Genomic DNA, 21,549 nt, shown 5'->3' with positions numbered 1-21,549 from the left:
CGGCGGACCCTGCACGCGCCCCGCACGGCCGGCACGCCCCGGCCCGCAGCGCGATGCGCCGCTCCCCGTTCGTGTGGCGCCTTTCAGAGCTGCGCTAACGGGCCGATCTGTATAGGCGGCGTGTGGGTCCCATTTTTAGTTTGGTATATTTCCGGGCACGGTCGACCGTGCGGTATCGCCATCACGGCGGCCGGCGCGGGTCGCTCCGGGTCGAGTTGAGTCGCCAGCTGCGCCCGCTTCGGGTGCTACCGACGGCGCGCACTGACTTGGAGCTCCACAGACGTAAAATGTGGCCATTTGTGCGCACTACGTGGCTGACAACGAGCCGCCAAAGCCCAAGCGACAGCATACGATGTGAGACTAACCAGTATATCACTGTTCCACACGCATCATTTCAGAGTTAGAATTAGTTGGCTAATGCATTCCGTTGCACGCGTTCCACAGGTGGCGTTGTAGACGTGAGTCATATCCCAGTATGAGCTGTTAATGCCGTTCATGGCATGCACCATGTAGTGACACCGCACCCAATGTAGCCCAAGGCGTCCTTTAAACCGCCAACGCGGTCGCCGGAGCGCGCTCGCGAATAATTTACAGTTCGCCAGAGTCCTGACCGCCACTACAGATTGAGCACTTGTCAGCCCACAGTGGCTGCCGCGGCGGTGTTGCGACACCACCGCCCGCTCCCTGACGCCAGCCCACCCCCTGCCGTTCTCAAGTGGCTACGGTCTGCTCATTGAGCCCTTTCACCGCATTACAATACGTCCTCCGGCCGGCCGGGATATATTAGCGACGGAGCGCGCCCGCCGTCCGCTCGCCACCCCACCTGCACCGCCCCACTCGACCAGGTACCGCAGCCGGGGACGTCTCCCTCCGCGTGACGCGTCCGGGGGGGGGGGGGGGCGCCGGGGAGGGGACAAAGGCACGCGGCCCGACCGGCAGCGTGGCCCATTACCGCCTCCCGGGCGGTACAAACAGCGGCGAGCGCGCCGCAGCAGCGCCGGCGACCGAGCGACCCGCCCGGTCCGGCGAGAGGTGCTCCGCTAGCATCGACCTCTGCAGGGCGGAGGGAGTGGACTCTGGCGCGGCCCTCGCACGGATGGAGGCGGCCAGGCACTCTGGAATGCTGACGGAGTGGGCCACCTGTTCTCGTCGGGTTCCCCCTGCCCCCCCCCCCCCCCCTCCGCCTGTGTGAATGGCCGGCTCACAGCAGTGATTTTCTCAGATCGACGCACAAGTATGCGGTGCAGGAACAGCCGTGATCCGACGTCGGTGCTGGCCACTCGTGATTAGCGCCTCAGAGAGCTCTCTGAACTGGACTGCACACGTGGAGTGCTGATCCGATGCTCTCGGGTGAGCCTCGAACCGCACGCCACGGAGCTCAAGAGAGCGCCGCTTGCAGCGTCTCGCCGGAGGCTTGGCGGCCATTCCACCGCTGAGACCACGGGTGGCCGACGGAGGCCAGCGGTGGGTGGGTGATTCTCCGCGTAATGAAGGCGCCCCAAGTAAGCGGGGGTGTAAATCACCAAGCCTGGCTCCATCCCGCGTCTCAAGCATTGCGACTGTCACCAACAAACTGCATCGAGCAAATTGCGTGGCGGCCCATTCGCGAGCAGTTAATCAACGGACAATGCTGTGCTCCGCACCGCGCCGACGAGAAATGGCCCACCCCGGGCCACCATTTGCTGTGCAGAGCAATGCGCCATTTCCGGCCTGTCAGGCCCCACTGTCAAGGCCACAAACGGCCGGCCGGTTGTTAGAGCGGGTGTCGCCGAGAGCCGGCGTCGGCGGCGTGGGAGCCACGACACAGCGAGCGCCGACACCAGACCGCTCCCCGCGCGGGGAGGCGGCGGGGCCGTGACCCGGCTGTGACGCAGAGGGCGGGGGCTGCCGCCGAGGGGCGCGGTCAGTGCTCCGCCCGCGGTGGCCGCGACGGAGAGATAAGGACCGGTCATGACGTCACAGGCCGCCCGGCGGACGTCGGGAGGCAATCAGCCGCAATACATGATGGACTGATCAGACAGCCAGCGCTGGATACAGCGCAGACTGATGAGAAGGTAGCGCCGCCCGGAAACCAGGCAGGTTGGGTCACGTGGAAACCGGCCTGCGACGACAACTCCCTCCTAATGTCATAGCGGTCACGCCACTCACGCAGTAATGAGTGCGGACCACCTGACCACCGCGACACTGATCTCCCCATGCTCCCTCATCTGCGCCTTTCTGACTGGACTCACCTTGCCGTGTTCTGTGTGTCCGCGTCTGGCGGGGCGTCTGCAGCGGTCGACGTACGGGCAGCAACTGACTGACCGTCACCACCCCGGCGCCGTGACACAACTGACTCACGGCGTCCGCGGCCCACCACCAGCCGGGCGCCGGCAGCAGGGGCGGCGGCGCCCGCACCGCGCACGCAGAGCACTCTGTCGGCACAAAACATAAGCTTTAGTATACACCAAACGCAAGGCGAGGAAAATATGCGACCAGGTTCCATTACTCATTTCATGCCAGAGCAAATGTGTCTGTATCAGCTGCACCCAAGATATCCGGAAATGACTTCCAGGCGCTAGGTGCCTGGGTCAGTCAGTTCAAATCTAGCTAGGTGCTTTTCATGAAGCATTTCCTTGAAACAAAATTTATCTCAATCCTAACCTTACGTGAGGGAAGAGCCTTCTCGAGAAAACTGGAGAACGGATACGGTCACAAGCAAATCTTACAACACGAAATCTGAAGCATAGTGTAACAACTCAGAAACACGGAGGCTCGAGTCCACCCCGATAGGTAGGTTACACGGAAGTTCTAGCCATGCCCGGCGCCACAGCAAGCACACCGCACTCTTTCATTGTCAGTTATGAGTGATCCTGGCTGTAAGCTTACCTTAACTGTCATCCAAGCGGTGAATGAAATGCGAGTAAACAAAGCATCACGGGCTCCTCGCCCAAACGCCCTTTCGCTCAGCGCTGCCGTTTGCACGTCGTGAGTGCTCCGGGGCTTTGGCTTCCAAATTTCACTATTCCGTAATGCTAAAGTCCTCCGTGCCTACCTTCAACACCATAAAAATTACTTTTCCTGTATTTCTAGTTTTTCTCGATATCTTGAAGTTTAAACTGAAAAGATCCGTGCTAATGAAATTGTTATGATAATCACAAACAAAATCATTTTATATTTTCCATCTACACTTAAAATGCATAGTAAAGGAACTAAATCTGGAGCAATGGCCTTTTCATTCATAAAGGGCGCTTATGCGACATTTACGAATGGTCCACGCACATGGGACGAATGAGCTAGATATTGTTAGCGGTAGTGCCGTGTAAGGCACTGATCAGCGCCGGAGGGTTGAGGGCGTGAGGTATTTCGCGAAGGCATCGAGAACTGCCATCAGTATTGGGCATAAGGCAGGTTGATATTGCTGAGGCTCTTCAAAGGAGGTAATTATGCGAATTGCTGCTACAAAGGAGTCGGTATGCCTGTTCTCGTGGACGTTTGCATCAGTCCATGCGTGAACAGGGTCAGGCTGCAAAGCATGGCAAACCGTTCAGTTATCAATACCTTTACCAGATAAAAGACATTGCATTCAATATGAATTGTCATCAAAGAAAGGACTTGATTTATTTCCACATTAATACCAATGCTTGCACCATATTTGTTCAGTACAGTTCAAGCTACCATGCATTCATTATTTCCCAGCTAACAGCACTTGGAAAACTGCATTATTTTCTGTGGTTATCACATCACCTGCTACATGACATCTTTTTGGTGGTGGTATACATTGCTACCTAATGTTAGAAAAAATTCATTGTACACTGTTTGTCATGTTTAAGGTGGAACATATCATAAATAATCTTAAAACAGGTAGATTCATGCTCATACCCTCAAGTTTTGACATTTATGACAGCAAGCTCCCGAGAGCATGCACCCCACCGCCTCGACTCCCCAGCGCCGTTTCTGCGTTGCCATTGCGTAATTACAATATTTCTGCTTATCAAGAACCATAAAAATATGTGGGACTAAGGTAACGATCATAATGCAATGAAAAACGTTTCTTATCGCGTCCAGGTACGTTTATGAAACAGACAGGCCAGAATAGTCCAGAACATAGCCTTAACTAGCCTAGCCTAACCTGACCTAACCTAACCTAACCTAACTTAACCTATCCTAACCTAACCTAACCTAACCTAACTTAACCTAACTAACCTAGCCTAGCCTAACAGCCTAACCTAACCTCACCTAACCTAACCTGACCCCCACCCTATCCCATTCAATTCAGTGTCCCATTGGCATCCATGTTCCATGCCATATATATGTACTGTATTAAGAAGTTTTGTTTAGCCACCATATTCTCATTTTGCGTATTATTCCCACGCAAAAACGTCATGTTTCCCCACCATGTTGAGCAATCTACAAACAATACGGAAGACTGCTTTGATACGCAAGAAACACATTTTATTGAATTATTGTTACCTTGGTCTCGTACATTTTTATGGTTCTTGATGCGCAGTAATGTTGTGACCACGCAGTAATGCTGCGATCACATGTAGAAATGGCGCGGGGTACCCTGTGGTTGCTGCATGTTTGCGCTCAGATGTTTGCTATCTTAGTTATTTAAGCTCCAAGGTGAGAGCTTAGAGACCTGTTTTACAATTAATTATGATATGTTCTGCCTTAAAAATCATGATTGATGTACAATGCTCTCTCTTAACATGAGGTAGCAATGTATATGCTGACCCTGCAAGGAGCAATTTCAGCTCATGCATGCCATGTTTCAGAAAGCTCATAGTTTGATGCAAGTATACCAAATACAGCATTTAGAGGGCCTATGCTTCATTTAATGATGATGATGCTAGGTTAATTCAGGTCCACTGTTGTCCTAAGAAATTCAAGCCAAAATAAGTGAAATTGTTTTCCAAATTATATGGCCAGTTTTTCATATTATGCACCAGATAAAGCATACTACTGTGGCATAGGCGTCTCAGAGTTTGGGTGCAGTAGATGGATTTATGTGAATGGGCAAGGTGGTGAATATTACCTGCTAGCACAAAATTGGCATGATTGAGTACACAAAAAGCTGGCCTAGTACCAATGAGATGTTGTCATGACTTATGTTTTGTAATGGAGGATAAACTGAGTATAGCAGTGCAAGAGAGGTGGTGGCATTGACCAGCATCAGTTAAACTCATCTTGTCTTTTACTATGAATAACTACTTAGCATTTAATTTTGGGCTCAGCCCCTTCTTACTTACTTCTTTACTTCTTTCTTCTTACTTTTTTAACCATAACCAAGGTTTTTTCTCCTTTTTCTACCAAACAGCATCACCAACATAGCTTTTCAGGGATATAATTTGGGAAGATACAGTTCCACATGAAAACCCTGCAGTCAGTCTATCCAAATTCATCAAGTTTGGTGTGAAGGTGAAATATGAAGTCATCCAACACAGTTTCTGCCTCCTTGTCAATGTCTGCAAATATGTTGTTCAACTCTTATAGGAAACCCTTTGATTTTGAGCCCTGACATCTGACCTGGGTAGCCAATTTTCCAGGCCTGAGACATGGGGGCTGGTTCACTGAGTTGGCTGCCACCCAGTCCCATGTTGATTGACCCCATGTTGATTGACTGATCCTGCGCAAGTAATGAAAGCCTATGTGAATCATTTGCTCCTATATGCTCAAATGCACTTGCACCCATATGCACTTGCTCCATGATGGGCATAGTTTTAGAATGTAACACTTGTAAGTCACATGCTGGAACTGAAGTTCTTCTTGTTCTTTCAGTGTCACTAAGGCACCACAATGGGTGTCAAACACCAAACTGGCAAGCAGCGGAAGGACAAGTTCTATCACTTGGCCAAGGAGACCGGCTTCCGCGCTCGTTCCGCATTCAAGCTGATCCAGCTGAACCGCAAGTTTGAGTTCCTGCAGAAGGCCCGCGTGGTGGTGGACCTCTGCGCCGCGCCTGGATCATGGATGCAGGTGGCGCGCCAGAACATGCCCATCTCCAGCATCTGCGTGGGCGTGGACCTGGTGCCCATCAAGCCCATACCGAACTGCATCGCGCTGAAGGAGGACATCACCACCGATAAGTGTCGGCAGGCGCTGAAGCGGGAGCTCAAGACGTGGCGGGCGGACGTGGTGATGAACGACGGCGCCCCAAACGTCGGCAAGTCCTGGCTGCACGACGCGTTCAAGCAGGCCGAGCTGACGCTGTCAGCGCTGGCGTTGGCCACTGAGTTTCTCCGTAAGGGCGGCTGGTTCGTCACCAAGATTTTCCGCTCGAAAGATTACCACGCTCTGATCTGGGTGTTCAAGATGCTGTTCAACAAGGTGCACGCCACCAAGCCCCAGGCGTCTCGAAACGAGTCGGCCGAGATTTTCGTGGTGTGTCAGGGTTTCAAGGCACCGGACAAGATTGACCCCAAATTCCTCAGCTCGAAGTATGTCTTTGGTGAGCTGAATGAGGAGAAGCCGACGCAGCTGGTGTTGGGAAGACCGCAGAAAAAGGAGAAGGCAGTGGGATATGCTGATGGTGAGGCCACCGTCTTCAGCGTGTTGCCGGCGACAGAGTTCATTAGCAAGCCGAACCACCTGGAAATGCTGCAAGGTGCTAGCAAGATCGTCTTTGACACCGATGTCATCGCCAATCATCCTTCTACTACTGACGAAATCCGTTCAAGTTGCGAGGATATCAAAGTGCTCGGTAAAGCAGAGATCAAGGCACTGATCAAGTGGCGAAAGAAGTTAAAGGAGCAGCTGGAAAAGAAGGGGGAAGTAGAACCGCCCAAAAAAGAAGAATCTGAGGATGACGAAGAGGATGAGCTGGCGAAAATAGATCAGCAAATCGCCGATTTAAAAGCCCAGCAGCATGCTGAAGCGAAAAAGAAAAGAAAGAAGCTTCTTCAAGAGAGACGAAAAATTCTTGAGAAGCTTCGCGCCTCTGGTTACTCAACAGAGGGAAGAGTAGAAACATCTGAACAGGACCTGTTTGCGCTTCGTGACGTTAAAGATCCCAGTAAGGCTGTCGATGCTGACCTTAATGACATTCCTGTGGAGGAGGAGGCTGTTGAGCATGAAGAAGGCCCGACGACGAGGCAGTTTGCTCGCGACCACGAAACTCGTGATGCGATGGGGAACTTCGACCCGAGTGTGGAAGATCGTCTTGATGAGGACGAACTGCAGTGGGTCGACGATGATGCTCAAGATCCGGATGGCCTCGGGCTGGAAGCCGATGGTGAAGACCGGTCAGACGAGGAGGAGGAAGACGAAGAAGAGCCTCAGCTGCTGGTGGATGACATTCAGCTGACGAAGGGCGGTAAAGTGTCAAGTTTGGAACGACGGGCGCGCAAAGCGGAGTTGTGGTTTGACAAAGACGTGTTCGAGTCGATCGAGGATGAGGCAGACGAGGATTTTGAACTAGAGCAGGCCATCAAATCTCACGAAGCAAAAGGTGGCACTCTGTTTAGTGGCAGTAAAGTGGAAGAGGGGAGTGCGGAGAAGTCCACTAAAAGGCTCTCGAAAGAGTCAGCGGCAAAAGAGAAAGATGCCGACTTGAATAAATTTGACAGTGATAGCGAGGAGGAGGAAGTTGACGCCACAGCACAGAGTGACGATGACGCCAAGTCAGACAGCGACACTGACAGCGACTCGGACGATGAACCCCGTGGTAAGCGGTCAGCCAAGCGCGGCAAGCGCGCGGCCGAGCCGTCAGAAGCGGCACCGAGCGCCAAGAAGCGGGTGGTGAAGCTGGACGCCGAGGGGCTCACGCTCGGCTCCATGATGATCCACTCGAAGAAGGCGCGCCGCGACATCGTCGACGCCAGCTACAACCGCTACGCCTTCGACGACGTCAACCTGCCGGCCTGGTTCGTGGATGACGAGAAGCGCCACATGCGCTGGCGGCCGGAGCTGGACCCGGCACTGCTGGCCGAGTACAAAGAGCGACTCAAGGACGTAGACGCGCGGCCCATCAAGAAGGTGGCCGAAGCCAAGGCGCGCAAGAAGCGGCGTCTCCAGAAGCGCATGGAGAAGGCCAGGCACCGCGCGGAGGCGGTGGTCGAAAAGGAGGACACGACTACGATGGAGAAGGCGCGCGAGCTGCGCAAGATCTACAAGCGTGCGCGCAGCAAGAAGCAGCAAGAGGTGAAATACGTGGTGGCGAAGAAGAGCACGACGCATGGCAAGCGCGCGCAGCGGCCGGCCGGTGTCAAAGGTCACTACAAGGTGGTTGACCCTAGGATGAAGAAGGACATGAGGGGGATGCAGAAGGGTGGGAAGGGCGCGAAGAGCGGAAGGCCCGCCAAGGGTGGTACGGGACGTGGGGGCGGTAAGGGACGTGGTGGGAAAAGGTGAAGAAAGAAATAATACGCGAGTGTCTTCATCATCATGTGAATAAACTATTGTGTACAATTTGTTAAATGGTATCGTCACGTTCTCTTAGGAACATTATATGACATACGACAATGAAAGGCGCATGCAGCAGCGAACGAATGTTTGTGCTGCGCCTGCGCTGTGGTTCTCCGATCAGAGAGTGCGAACTGGGCGTGGCTGAGTGTGGATGAAGTTGCAGCTTGCAAGAATGTAGATGGTGTCAACTGGATTTTAGTGCAGTCGGTGTCTCTTTTATTCAAAGTACGCGAATTTGGGGTTGGTGTTAAGGACCAAGAAAGTGGACATGGGGGGGGGGGGGGAGGCGAATGTGGCAGTGGCTTCCTCCCTTGAGGAAGCGAGGGGGCGGCTGATCAACGTCAGGTGCTCTTCCACGTGGCCGGAGTAGATCTTAATTTGTGTTATGCTTACGTTCCTCTTAAAAAAACTGAAACGCTACAATGATGACTGGGTTGTTACAAAGGTTCGTAGAAGTGTTTAGGGCCGATCCTACCACTCACACGGTGATCCATGCCCAAAAATGAAAATGTTGATCCATGCCCAAAAATGTTGCACGGAAGTTTTTTGAAGTTCGAAGAAAGCTGACGTGAATGATTTTAAGTCTCGCGTGCGACGACAGGAGGCTGATATTCGCTGACAACATAACGTCCTTTACGGGCTGCTATTGTTGAATGCTGTCTGAATATTCGTAGGTTAAATAAAAAAGTTCTTGAGATTGCGGCGGTCATGTTTTGGTTTTACGAGCAGAAGACATATGGCTCACTGTTGCATTTGTTTACGTTTAGGGTTGTGATTGGGTCCCGGGCTGTGGAGCGTTGTTTAAGACCTACGAAGGCCCTTTTAGAGCCGTTTTTTGCTGTACTGAAACTTTGATGGTCGGAGTAAAAACAAAGAATATTTCGTAGGTCCACGGACATTTCTTCCATGCTTTTTCTTCCTTTTTTATGGGGATAGCTGGAGTTTGACCGCCCTGTGGGAAAGTTATGGTATCACTGGCGTAAGCCCACCTTTTCTCTGGGCCTAATTTTGCCTGAAAATCTTAACGATAATGATATCGAGATATCCTGTACAACAAGGAGGAATAGTATTACATTTGTCTACCTGTAGGTGCCTGATACCCCGAATTGATCCTACCGCCCACACCTTCCAGTTCCAGAACGGAACTTCGGTGTGGGCGGTGGTGCGCGGTGACGGAAGTTGCTGCTCTTGACAACAAATTACAACATTAGGGAGATTGGAAGGACCGAACGACACTAGACGAGACCGGGTGAGAGCGAGAGGGACGTGACTGGACCGAAATGGGTGGTATGGCGTGTTGAACTGAACTCAGAATCCGCATTACAAAGTATCGGCCCCTCCGACTTCCTGTGAACTGCCTCATCGCCTTCCATGAAACGTCACAATGGAACATCAAATTTTATCTCAATCGGGCAGAGTGGCCCCTGCTCCTTCCCCAACCTGCCGCTTCCTGACTGCACAGTTCGTCTGTGTAATAGTATTCACGGCATTACGACCGCTCGGGTATTACTGGGCATCCAGGTGAATGCAGCAGCGCATATTGGCCAGCCAGTCGTCCCGATCCGGACAGATCGGCACCACTCCACACCACACAGAGAGAAGCCCAGGCAGCGCAACAGGTGACGCTCCCGGACCTGGACGCCCGTGCTGACCGAACATGGCCGCACCGCAAGCGGGCATTACGACCATCGCCGGGCTCAGCCCGAGCCTGAGCGGCGCCTGCAGTCTGCCGGCGCTGGTGATCGCCAAACAGGACCCCAGGGTGATGCCCAGCAAGCGGGGTGAGTCGCACGTGATCACCGCCGCCCCGCGGCACACCGTGGCCAGGGGAGAACGCACATAGTGGCCCCCGAGGGCACGTGCTCATCCCCCCCCCCATACCAAATTTATGGCGTGTATTACGGAATGCTGGCAATGGAAATTCCAGGTCGTCGCTTAGGAAGAGTATGATCGAAAACGTGCGATGTTTTTGCGGGGCTCAAGAAATTTAGCACGGTTTTCTTACCTGGTTTTTTAGTTGTGCCGCACCCTCCCGCATTGTGACACCCTGCCCGCACCCCTGGCCTGGACCGTGCTGGATTGCTGCAGATCGGCGTGCATAGGCTGGGGAAGATACAATGTTTAGACTACTTACCGGAAGACTACCCTTTAGACTACCCTTACCTGTGTATGCCCGACCGATTAAAGACACCTATCATGTCGAGGCGGTTCATTTCATGCATCGCTTTTTCAGGGAGCGTCGCGTGACCCGTCTCATCGCTCACAGGAATTCCCCACATGCGTCCCACGCAAAAGTGTCACTGGCACCGCATATCCAAGCTGGTGCCCGTCAGGTTGCCTCGTGACCCCTTTTTATCGTCATCGCCGTCACTGAGCCTTTACGACGCACTCAGCTACTGAGGCTATGTGGCGTCGTCTGCCTCCCACCCTGGTAGGAAGCGCGGGCACCACGGGGAATCGAACCCCGTATCTCCGGTTTCCTAGACGTGCAGCGGTTAACGCAGACGCGTTAACACCACACTATCGGCACCCTTATAGCTGACTACTTTTCAGATCCGCTGACATCGGTATCCGTGTTATCCTTTACCGTGCGCGACTCGGTGGATGACATCATCAACGTGTCCAGCTGGGGCAGCCAGCGCCACGTGGCCATTCAGGCCGGCCTTTTTCACGTGGGAGATACGGGTACGTGTAAGGTTCGTACACAGGGTGACGTGCGGTAAGGGAGAAAGTGGGTGACTGTATGTGTGCTGTTCCCAGGTTTGCCTGTCCGACGATAAACCTGGCGTTAGTTTACATTTACCAAGCACATCCGAAATACTGGCAATAAACCAGCAAAACTGAGGGGGGGGGGGGGGGAGGCGGAAAATAAGCTAGCAGACAGCCAAGACGCATGTTTAGAACCTGTCATTCGATCAGGTTCTTCGTTTCAAATATTTTCCGTTAAAGCTGAACATTGCCCCCCTCTAACAACGCTGCTGAACAAGGCTCACCAAGCATTGTCAGAACTAATCCGTTAGTATCACACGTATTCCCACCAGTTGTAGCGGCAACAATCAATGACTTCCAGCTGCATTCGACATATCCCCATGTTGTCTCATGCGTTGTCGTTAGTTCTAGTGTCGTGCTTGGTGTATCTAGCAAGCTTCTTTAAGTGGATGTGCAGTGCGTTTACTTAAATTGAACGATTATTACTGATTAACTTAATGGAATTATTATATTCAATGCTAGTATTAGATTAATAGTATTAGACCCTTAGACCCCTCCGAGTACTAGTGTGTCGTGTTCGATCGTCTATTTAGTCATGACATCACTTTCTTGTCTTTTACCACGCAACATGTCCTGAGTTAACTTGCGGCAGTAGGAGAGCACCGCCGTCAGTCCGCCAAACCAAGCAGATGAAGTTCACGCCAATCCGAGCGTTCGTGACCGAGGCAGCGGCTGTCTGGCGCGGCGCGTGGAGGGCGCCGGCCGCCGGCTGACCGCCGACCGGCCGTGTTTCAGTGCTGCTCCAAAGCCCGGTGGTGGTGATCCGCCAACCGACGGACGTGGACGAGAACTACCGGCCGCACGCCACCAGGTCAGGCGCCGACCCTGCCGCCCGGCCGGGTCACGTGCCCAAGCAGTGCCGGGTCTGGCTGCGACCTGCGTGCCGCACGCGTGCCAACCGGATGTCGTCAGGGACGTGGACGCATCGGATCGTTGCGCTCCCCTGGACCCCTGTGATTTGCTCTGAGCGTTGTTTTCTCATGCGGTCGATAGGTACTGCCTAAATGTCGCAGCTATTGCCTACTGCGGTCGGATGCTGCAATCGTATGCTATCGCTTACTGCAAGTACGTACGACGTCGTTGGTGTGAGAAAGCTTCATCAGATATGCACAGGGGAGGCTTGTCCCCCAGCACACACCTGAAAGGGTCGCGACGCTGTACCACCAGGCGTGCCGGCGCTGGCTAAGGACGCGCCAGACAGCACCCCGCTAACGAACGTACAGCTGACGCTGCTTTAGCATCTGACGGCCGCTCCGCCCGGCGCCCGGTCTGTTGTCGCTGAACCTGAGCGTCAGACAGTACCCCGCTAACGAACGTACAGCTGACGCTGCTTTAGCATCTGACGGCCGCTCCGCCCGGCGCCCAGTCCGTTCTCGCTGAACCTGAGCACCAGACAGCACCCCGCTAATGAACGGACGGCTGACGCTGCTTTAGCGTCTGACGGCCGCTCTGCCGTCAAAAGGCAAAAAGCCGTAACTCGATTTTCATCGATTTTTCGTTTTTGGTGTCATTTTGAAGCTTTCGAGAAGACGCCTCTGATGGTGGCGAGCATACACTTACGCGCGTTTTGTATTTCGAATTATAAGTGTATATGATCTGTCAAAAGCCGCATCGCGCTAACTGACAATGATGCACGGCAGGCAAAAGGCCGCAAGTACGATTTCAGTCAGACAAAAAGCCGTATCTACTGCACAGGGCACATACGGCTTTTTGTTCACTGTGCTTTGGTCCGCAAAGGAGTCTTCCGTCAGGTAAAAAGCCGCATCCGAACAAAATGGGACATACGGCTTTTGCCTGCCAAAAGCGCTCCCGATACCAATGCATTTTCCGTCGCAAAAAACACGTATTCTCAGAAGTAGTACTACGGCTGCGTGACGATTGCGCGTGCTGCCGGTTGCACGTGAATAATTACAGAGGCGCAGCCAGGGATCGGGGGGGGGGGAGCAAGGGGCCCAAGCTGGGATCCCCGAGGCCTGGATGTTTCTGTGAGTAGCAAAGATGATTCCTCACACAGGGTTAAAATCACCGTGATTTATCGCTGAACATCGCCTCGCCCCCGCGCCGTAAAAATCCTGGCTACGCCTCTGCTTCATCACATAAACTGCCTACTCCTCGTTCCGAAACCTGACGTATAGCCAGATTCGGCTAGCCCGCGTAAGACGGAACAACTTGGCCACGAGTTGTCTGATTGAGTTTAACCAGAATTTAAATATTTCAATTTGACCCAATTTGACCTAAGTGAACCAACCATGGACGAAAAGAAGAGGAAAAAACGACGAGTGGTTAGAGTAGATTGGGATGACACATATTTCGGGGAATGGCACTATGTTGCTATTTCTGATCTGCGACTAATGCCTGGGTCAACGCTGGAGGCTGGAGGCAGAGTGCGACTGAGACACAACGGCAAATACTGGACCGGGACGATTGCAGCAAAGAAGAAGCGTCGTCTGGCATTCGGTAAGTGATGAACGATACTATTCACCTAACAAACATTCTGTTTGATATTCACCCATCAGTCTTGACATGCTTAAGATACATTTGCATTCGAACGAAGCCTGTCTGCCAGGGGGAGCGGAATTCCTCCCAAGTTGGGGGGGGGGGCGACAACCATTCATGGTCACTTTTTCGGAAGTGCCGGTACGTCCAATGATACATTTTCAAAGTTCGTGGCTCAGTCCGCGTTCTCGTTGCCCCCCCCCCCCCCCCCGCCCAGGTGTCGCGCTTTCGCTATATGCATAAGTTTTCAGTCTTTAACTTGCCCTGGCTTTCGGTAAGCAGCTCTTGCACATGGCTGTGATATGGTTACTTGGAAAAATAGGTGATGCGGAACGCAGCGTTTGGTGTTTCTAACATTTTCTTGAGGAAATGTCAACTGCATCCAGTTCAATGTATCCGCGTTTATAGCAATGCCCCAATTCGTTTTGTTAATGTAAACCCGCTCGTTAAACATATTTCTAGGTAGTTCATTTCATTCTCATATATATATATATATATATATATATATATATCTCTCTCTCTCTCTCTGTCTCTGTCTCTGTCTCTGTCTCTGTCTCTGTCTCTCTCTCTGGCGCTCTCTCCATAATGAACTAACCATGAGAAGCATTCCGTATAGAGTATCGTTACTTTTGCACAGCATTGCCGCTTACCGTTAGCGTGTCCACTTGCGGAGAGGCCAAAGTGCACATAAATCGCATCATGTATGAGACACAATAGATTTTGTCTATTATTGAGAGCCAATAAGGGGGAACTAGAACCCGCGCCATCTTAGTTAGGCTGGTACGTATTAAACTATGCGATTCTTGAGCATGCTTCAAGTCGCACTACACGAATTGCTCCACTTGTTTTAGTCATGTTATGACATGAATGGATTGTTGCGCAGCTGTTAAAACTGGCATAAATTTTCTCACATCCGAGGTTTGGTGTTTGCGGACAGTTCTTGAAAAGTTCACACACCACTGTCCCCTGGCGTTTGTTTACATTCGTTCACCCCCGACCGGCCAGCTGTTCCCAACCTCTCGTGTTCACTGGTTGGTTGAGGTCAACCAGCATCCAGCCTTGAACATCTGGTGTTTTCGCATTTCAGATATCCCTGATGAGAAAACGCAGCTCGTCCCCACCTGCATGCCTACCGGGGCCCCTCCATCGAGCACTGCTGCCAGCCTGTCTACTCTGGCCACCCTTCCGGCTTCTATAACCCCACTATCGCGTACCGGAGCCAGCAATCCGCCAGGTACCAGCGTGACCCCCGCTACCGGTTGCCAACGCCGCCACTCTACCAGTTATCGCCGCCTCCCACCCTGCCGGATACCGCCGCCACCCTGCTGGATACCGCCGTCACCCTGCCGGATACTGCCGCCGCCCACCCTGCCGGATACCGCCGCCGCCACCCTGTCGGATACCGCCACCACTCTACAGTTACCGCCGCCGCCCACCCTGCCGGATACCGCCGCCGCCACTCTAGCGGTCGCCGAGGCTACTCTGCCAGCAACTGTTACAGTGACTGCGCGGGGCTCTGAGATGTGCGCCACGCCAGACATCCCCCATGGTTCAAGTGAGCTGTCCTGGTTTACTGGTAGCATGTCAGTATTGTTTGATAGTAATCATTCGGTCGATTTTTCTGCCATAAACAACACCAGTGACAGCCAGAGCGCTCCCATCTCTACGTCAAACGCACGTCATTACGAAGCTGCCCAATTCTGTCCTGCCGTCACTTCCAGTCCACATGTGTCATTGCGCTCAGAACCAATCCATACCGAACAGGACACTAACCTCCCAGACATGCAAGCCACAGACAGTAACTTCATAGACCTGCAACCCCAAGACGCTGGCCTCTCAGACCTAGCCCCGTATGCTAGCCTCCCGGATCTGCAAGCCCCCGACGCTGGCCCAGACCTGCAAGACCCGGACGCTGGCCTCGCAGACATGCAAGCCCCGGACGCAGGCCTCCCGGACCCGGAAGCCCACGACTTTGGCCTAGACTTGCACGACCGGGACGCTGGCCATACGAAAGTTAAAAAAAGACAACGGGCACGAACTCCTCAAAACAAAATTGAGGGCTTCAAAACCAAGCATCTGCTCCTGTCAGCGCCAGTGGGCTGCAAAGAGGGTACCTGCCAGCTGAAATGTGGTCGGAGAGTTCCGGAAAATGTGCGAGAAGAGATCAATACTGCAGTAAACTCACTGTCGTGGTCGGCGAGACGTGAGTGGTACCGTCGCTACGTAACGGATCGGGTCAGCGGGTCGAAATCAGGAGATGAGCAAAAAGAAAACAAAAGAAGACGAGTCCTTCGGTGGCATCTCCCGGTTGGCACCGAAGCTGTTGCCGTATGCAAATATTCTTCCTGGCAACTTTGGGCTTTAAGAACGGCAATGACAAGCCAGTCCTCGCCAGTATCACTTCTCAGCCAGCAGCCCCCATGGATCGCAGAGGAACGAAGACCCCAAGAAACAAATTGGACAGCACAATCCTCGAGCATCACATCATGTCATTTAAGCCAGTTGCTCCTCATTATAGGTATTTGCACGCTCCGCAGCGGCGGTACCTGCCTCCGGATTTGAATACAGCCATACTCTTCAAACATTTTTCAAGAAATGCATGGCACCAACATATGCTCAGAAACAAGATATCGTCGAACCATGGCTGAAATGAACATAGGGTTCACAAAACTTGGTAACGAGGAATGTGCCGAATGCGCGGCACATTCACTGCATACGTGCAGGGACAACGACGGGACGTGTCCTGACTGCCAAGCTCACATCCAGCACATCAAGCACAGAAACGAGGCGCGGATCGCTTATAAGGAAGACGCAGAACGAGTGTGGGAAGGCAATGAGCTTGTCGTGTCCGCAGATATGATGCGGATCTTCCTTCTGCCACAGCTCCCGCACAAAGTCGCCATATTCACGTCTCGACTTGTGGTTTACAACGAGACGTTTGCACCGCTCGGCAAACGAGAACCGAAGGCTGTTTCGATCGTGTGGCATGAGGGTACAGCGGGGCGGGACGCGGCTGACGTATGTTCCGCCTTCGTTCGGTACATCGAGCTGCAGCGAGATGTGGAGGCCATCACGATTTGGCTAGATAATTGTTCCGGGCAGAACAAAATTGGATACTTATTACAGGCCTCATGCAGGCCGTCAACAAGCCTGGTAAGATGCTGAATCAGGTGACCCTCAAGTTCCTCCAAAAGGGCCACACTTCGATGTCGGCGGACGCAGTCCACCAGGTCTGCAACAAGAGCCTGAAGCGTCGTAGAGTGGTGGCAGACATGGAGGACTTTACAACCGTTATCGAAGACTCGTCGAAGGTGATCGAGATGAAGCCTAATGACTTCCTCAACATCACAAGTGGCGTGAGTGCCCAGAAGCTGAAGCTCCTAACCGAGGAAAACTGCCGACCATATCTGGCCTCATGCAAGGTGATCCAGGTTCGCCGTGGCCAGGACCTGGTGTTCACCAAAGTAAGCCACTCATCCAACAGCTGGCGTGCGTTCGACCTAGCAAAAACGACATTCTTCCCACGGGAACAGCCAGCGGCAAAGATGCGTCCGCGCGGTGTCAACAGAGCAAAGCTGGAGACATTGAAGCAGCAGCTCCTCCCACTGCTGCCGCCACAGAGGCGTGCCTTTTGGGAGAGCCTGACCGGTTCGTCCGCTCGGGAGCTGAACGACTAAGCGAATCATACAGGGCTCCTGATGGCCCTGGACGTGTTTGATAACTGCTCCTTCCATTCGAAGCTCCTAATACTGCAACGCACGTCAGCTGTGGATCTGTTATTTTGGGTATGGTTTTGTGATGTAGTTTGTGTATCTGTTTTTTTTCTGTAACACCGCTTGTTACCAGACTTTTCCATCAGCATCAGTTAGGTGTTCCGTTCGGGAGCGGAACATGTGAAGGCGGCTCCGTTTGATGCATTCTGGGGCTTGATGGCAGAAAGGTGATGAGGCTCAGTGGCAGTGAGTGATACATTTTATGGTTATCAGGTTGCCTGCGGTGTCATTGCATTTGCTTAATGTTTACATCTGTTGGCAATACATTCGATAAGTATGAGGCATTCTTTCAGTTAACCCTCAGCTTCCGCTGGAGCTGGCAATCTGGCGACATTTTCAGACCCATGCACTAAGAGACCCCACGCCCGAAATGCAGCATTCTGCTTGGATTCGGGGTCCCAAGTGCAAACAAATGCAAGTACCGGACGTGACCTTACCTAACGTAAAGCATTGTATGAAGAGAACGGTCACAAGATTCGGTGTTTATCACTTCCCAAAACTTATGGTAGGCCAGGCCGGGCCATGTTGGGTACGGGTCATCGGGCCCGGCGATTTTTGTCTCTCAATTCAACACCGAAGCATTATTTTCACCTATATCTCGAATCATTATTAACCCCACGCAATGAAAAATATGTGCAGGGTTAAGCGATACAGCATTTTGCCTGCGAAAGCCACCCCATGACTCAGTCGAGAAACTCCAAGAAACGGCTTTTTGACACATACGGCTTTTTGCCTGCCGGATTGTCCCATGGGTGACGACTCTTTCCGCAAGGCAAAACATTTTTGCATCTTAATTTAAAAACCTTACGTTTAAGCGTCTCAAAAACGTTATCTTAGGATTGGCCATGTAAACGCGGTCAGAGTGGTGTATTTTTGCCCTTGCCTGTGCTAACTTCACCCTTCAATATGGGAGAAACCCCTTTTTTGTCTTTCTGAGCAACTTTATGATCGTAAAAACTCGGAGATACGGCTTTTTGCCTTGTGACGGCAGCGCTCCGCCCTGCGCCCAGTCCGTTCTCGCTGAACCTGAGCACCAGACAGCACCCCGCTAATGAACGGACGGCTGACGCTGCTTTAGCGTCTGACGGCCGCTCCGCCCTGCGTCCAGTCCGTTCTCGCTGAAGCTGAGCGAGAACAGCTCGGCGGTGACGCTGTTCGAGGGCGACGACCTGCAGTACCGGCAGCTGTTCAGCCTGCCGCCCGGCCCACCGCACTACCTGCCGCTGGCCGAGGCGGCCGCCTCGCCCAGCCTGCAGCCAGTCACACGCTCGCTGCTGGCCGTGCTCCGCCGGGTGAGTGACGTCATACTGTCGGCCAGTCACTCTCGGCTGGTGATGCCCAGGCGGGTGAGTGACGTCATACCGTCGGTCGGCCGCTCTCGGCTTGTGATGCCCAGGCGGGTGAGTCACATGTGACGCCCAGGGCGTCTCCCGTGCCCTCCAGGAAGTGCTCAAGAGGTGGAATGACGTCACACGGTTTCCAGGCCGTCTCTTGCTCCGTGTTGCGGATGCTTTTAGGTTGTCAGGCGGGGGGTGACGTGATGCAGTGTGTCGCCGGTCTCCTAATGGTGCCGAGATGAGCGAATGACGTCACACCACATGTTGTCATGCTGACACCCGTTTCTTTTCATCGTCATTCGTATAAAAAGCCAGTACTGCGATGCATTTCGCGCACAGTGCACAATCGCATGTTGAATTGCATAAAACAAAACAGTGGACACGAGCGTAAGACTGACCGTCGCAAAGTAGATCGATGTGTGTGGTGCTGCCTACTCCAGCGTGTTCCGCTGCCCTTCCCTTGTGTACACAGACGGCCAGCAGCGCCGCACCGCCTCGGCGCGTGCTGAGCCCAGCGCGCGCCTCCGCCGGCTGCGCTGTTCGCCGACCGCGAGCTCGAGTGGTTGCCTCTGGCGCCGCCAGGTGTGCCAGCCGCGGGACGTGAGCACGCGCCAGGGCCGGCAGCTGCAGAGCTGCGAGCTGCGGCTGATGGACCCCAGCTGCGCCAGCTTCGGCCTGCAGCTCTGGGACTCCGAGTGGATCCGGCTGGCGCAGCAGTGGACGCCGTGGGAGACGGGTCGGTGCGGGGGCGAGCCCGTGTGGTTCGTGTTAGGGCCGGGGACGACCCGAGCGATGCTGGCGACGGCGGCCGGGCCAGCCTGGGAAGCTGGGGACCCCACTGGAGTCGGGTCGACGCGGCGGGCGGCGCATCGTGTGAGCCGGCTCACCATAAGCTGTCGACGCTCCCGAACGGAGACCAGTGTGTGCACGAATGGTCTCACATGCGTGAATGCGTCTCCAGCCGCCACAGGGCTCCGCAGATGGCGACCGAGGGTTGAACACGCCAACGCCTACAGGGCACTCGCTCTCACGCCGCACGCCCACAGCCTCAGCCCCAGTCCGCAGCCGTACGTTCGCCAGTCTGCCACCCGCCTGCGTGACCCCGCGCGCGCCGTGTGGCAGGGGCCACCTGACGGGCGCCGCCGTGGCCCGGCAGTGCTCTACGTCACCGACTGCCGGGTCAAGTACGACACGTACCGGCAGACGGCCGTGGGCGTGGTGAGCTCGCAGACCGTGCTCACGCCCAACCCGGCCCTGCCGGCCGCGCAGCAGCTGGCGCAGTTCGCGCGCCGCGTCCGAGCCGAGCGTGCCCAGCAGTTCACGGCCGATGAAGAGTTTGACGGTGGGTGGCGGTGGCCCGCGGCAGAGGATGGGTTGTTGTTGTGCTTCAGGAGGTTGAATGTAGAAGTGGGCTAGAATTCCAACCTTTGATATGATGTCACGAGCTTTTGAAACATGACTGATTGCATCTCCTGGGAAATTTGTCAATGGATTTCGCCTACAGCCACATGATGCATGATGCCACATGCCATATGATGCACAGCATTTGCCTTGGTTCAATAACTCGTCTGATATGCTACATTTTCTCTTCAAATATAATCCGCAAAGATGGGGGCTGTTGCGAGCACTGAGGGACGGACGCTCTGTGGCAGAGATTACGAGGAAGGACGCTGGGACCTCGCTCAGCGGTTATCCTGAGACTTGAATGGTTACACGGCTGGATCGAGTAGATGCGCCCGTAACACGAAACAGCTGAAGCAGTGGCAGCAGCAATGATACCATGACGTCTCCCAGTGACCATCACGCCTCACTGTTCGTGTGATGCGGGGCGGGGAACCGCGGAAATTGTGGATTTCGTCATTTACGTCGAATCAGACTGAAAATCGCGACGATTAGATGCGTAATCAGTTCAGTTCAGGCTCATATCAGCTGGAGTCAGTCCCACGCTCCTCCGGACGAGTTAAACCCGTGCCAATGTCATGAGCCCTGCCGACCACCGTCGTTACTAGACGTTCGAGGATGTGAGCAGCAGGACTGTGGTTAGGTGTGGAGAGTCTCTGAGGTCTCTCGTGATGATGTCGGCGTTGTCAGCACTATCAGCCATCGCTTGGTAGTGCCTGCATAAACACTGCGAGTGACGTATAGTGACAGGAAAACGTATGGTGACTTTCAGACGAAGACGCTGTCAAACTTCTGGGGAAAAGTTTGAGGCAAGGGAAAAAGGGAGAAAAAAGCAAGCTAGACGTATACGTGGGCTGCATTATGCTAGGGATGAGTGTTACAGTCAACCGCTATGGTGTTTACTGTGCGCTGTCGGCAGTGTCGGCCGTGAAGGACCACTGCTCGGTGCTGGAGCTGGAGCAGCGGCTGCTGGCGCTGACTGACGTCACCGCCAGTCACGTGGTGCTGGTGCCGGCTTTCGTCACCTGGCTGCCGCTCGACTCGGACCGATACAAGATCACCAAGTGGTGAGCGGCCGCGGCTGGTGGCGCGAGGGACGCGCGCACCAGTGCACTGGCGTCACGAGACCAGGAACGAAGACGTTGCTGGGGTGGTGTCCCAGTTCGCAAGCCGCTTTTTTATTTCTTACACTTGTTTGCGATGGGCTGACATGATAAGAGACTGGGGCCAACACGCGGGTATTTCTACCCAGCTGTTTCTGACCTGTTTCCACCCCGGGTGTTTCTGCCCTTCATGGCCGCGTCAGGTCACCAGACGGCCGCGGTCCTGAAGAGCCGCCGTTCTCGTCTCCCATTTGAGGCCCGTTTCTGATGACGTGCAGTGAAGTC

The 21,549-nt window shown here is 53.8% G+C and overlaps 2 protein-coding genes across 2 annotated transcripts; both read left to right on the top strand.

Moving 5' to 3' along the window:
• The first annotated feature begins 3,318 nt into the window (after positions 1 to 3,318).
• LOC119095500 (pre-rRNA 2'-O-ribose RNA methyltransferase FTSJ3) lies at positions 3,319 to 18,570 on the top strand. Its single transcript, XM_037218341.1, has 7 exons — positions 3,319 to 3,419; positions 5,761 to 9,268; positions 9,518 to 9,634; positions 9,907 to 10,166; positions 10,939 to 11,070; positions 11,890 to 11,965; positions 18,532 to 18,570. The coding sequence occupies exon 2, from the start codon at positions 5,779 to 5,781 to the stop codon at positions 8,329 to 8,331; it is 2,553 nt and encodes an 850-aa protein (XP_037074236.1). The 5' UTR covers positions 3,319 to 3,419; positions 5,761 to 5,778; the 3' UTR covers positions 8,332 to 9,268; positions 9,518 to 9,634; positions 9,907 to 10,166; positions 10,939 to 11,070; positions 11,890 to 11,965; positions 18,532 to 18,570.
• LOC119095720 (meiosis-specific with OB domain-containing protein-like) lies at positions 10,043 to 21,232 on the top strand. The gene is made up of 7 exons (XM_037218573.1): positions 10,043 to 10,166; positions 11,890 to 11,965; positions 18,532 to 18,621; positions 18,742 to 18,769; positions 19,343 to 19,496; positions 19,917 to 20,102; positions 21,081 to 21,232. The coding sequence occupies exons 1-7, from the start codon at positions 10,043 to 10,045 to the stop codon at positions 21,230 to 21,232; spliced, it is 810 nt and encodes a 269-aa protein (XP_037074468.1).
• The last annotated feature ends 317 nt before the right edge of the window (positions 21,233 to 21,549 follow it).

This window comes from Pollicipes pollicipes, unplaced genomic scaffold (assembly GCF_011947565.3).
Source record: "Pollicipes pollicipes isolate AB1234 unplaced genomic scaffold, Ppol_2.1 Scaffold_4219;HRSCAF=4965_pilon_pilon_pilon, whole genome shotgun sequence".
Classification (NCBI taxonomy): domain Eukaryota; kingdom Metazoa; phylum Arthropoda; class Thecostraca; order Pollicipedomorpha; family Pollicipedidae; genus Pollicipes; species Pollicipes pollicipes.
This window is presented reverse-complemented; position numbering and strand designations above follow the sequence as displayed.

Bases quoted from the DNA above. Each gene is read 5' to 3' on its own strand.
- LOC119095500 (XM_037218341.1), top strand. From the start codon at position 5,779: ATGGGTGTCAAACACCAAACTGGCAAGCAGCGGAAGGACAAGTTCTAT.
- LOC119095720 (XM_037218573.1), top strand. From the start codon at position 10,043: ATGGCCGCACCGCAAGCGGGCATTACGACCATCGCCGGGCTCAGCCCG. The intron at 10,167-11,889 runs GTGAGTCGCACG...GCCGTGTTTCAG, and splicing joins GGTGATGCCCAGCAAGCGGG to TGCTGCTCCAAAGCCCGGTG. The intron at 18,622-18,741 runs GCCCGGCCCACC...ACTGTCGGCCAG, and splicing joins CGGCAGCTGTTCAGCCTGCC to TCACTCTCGGCTGGTGATGC.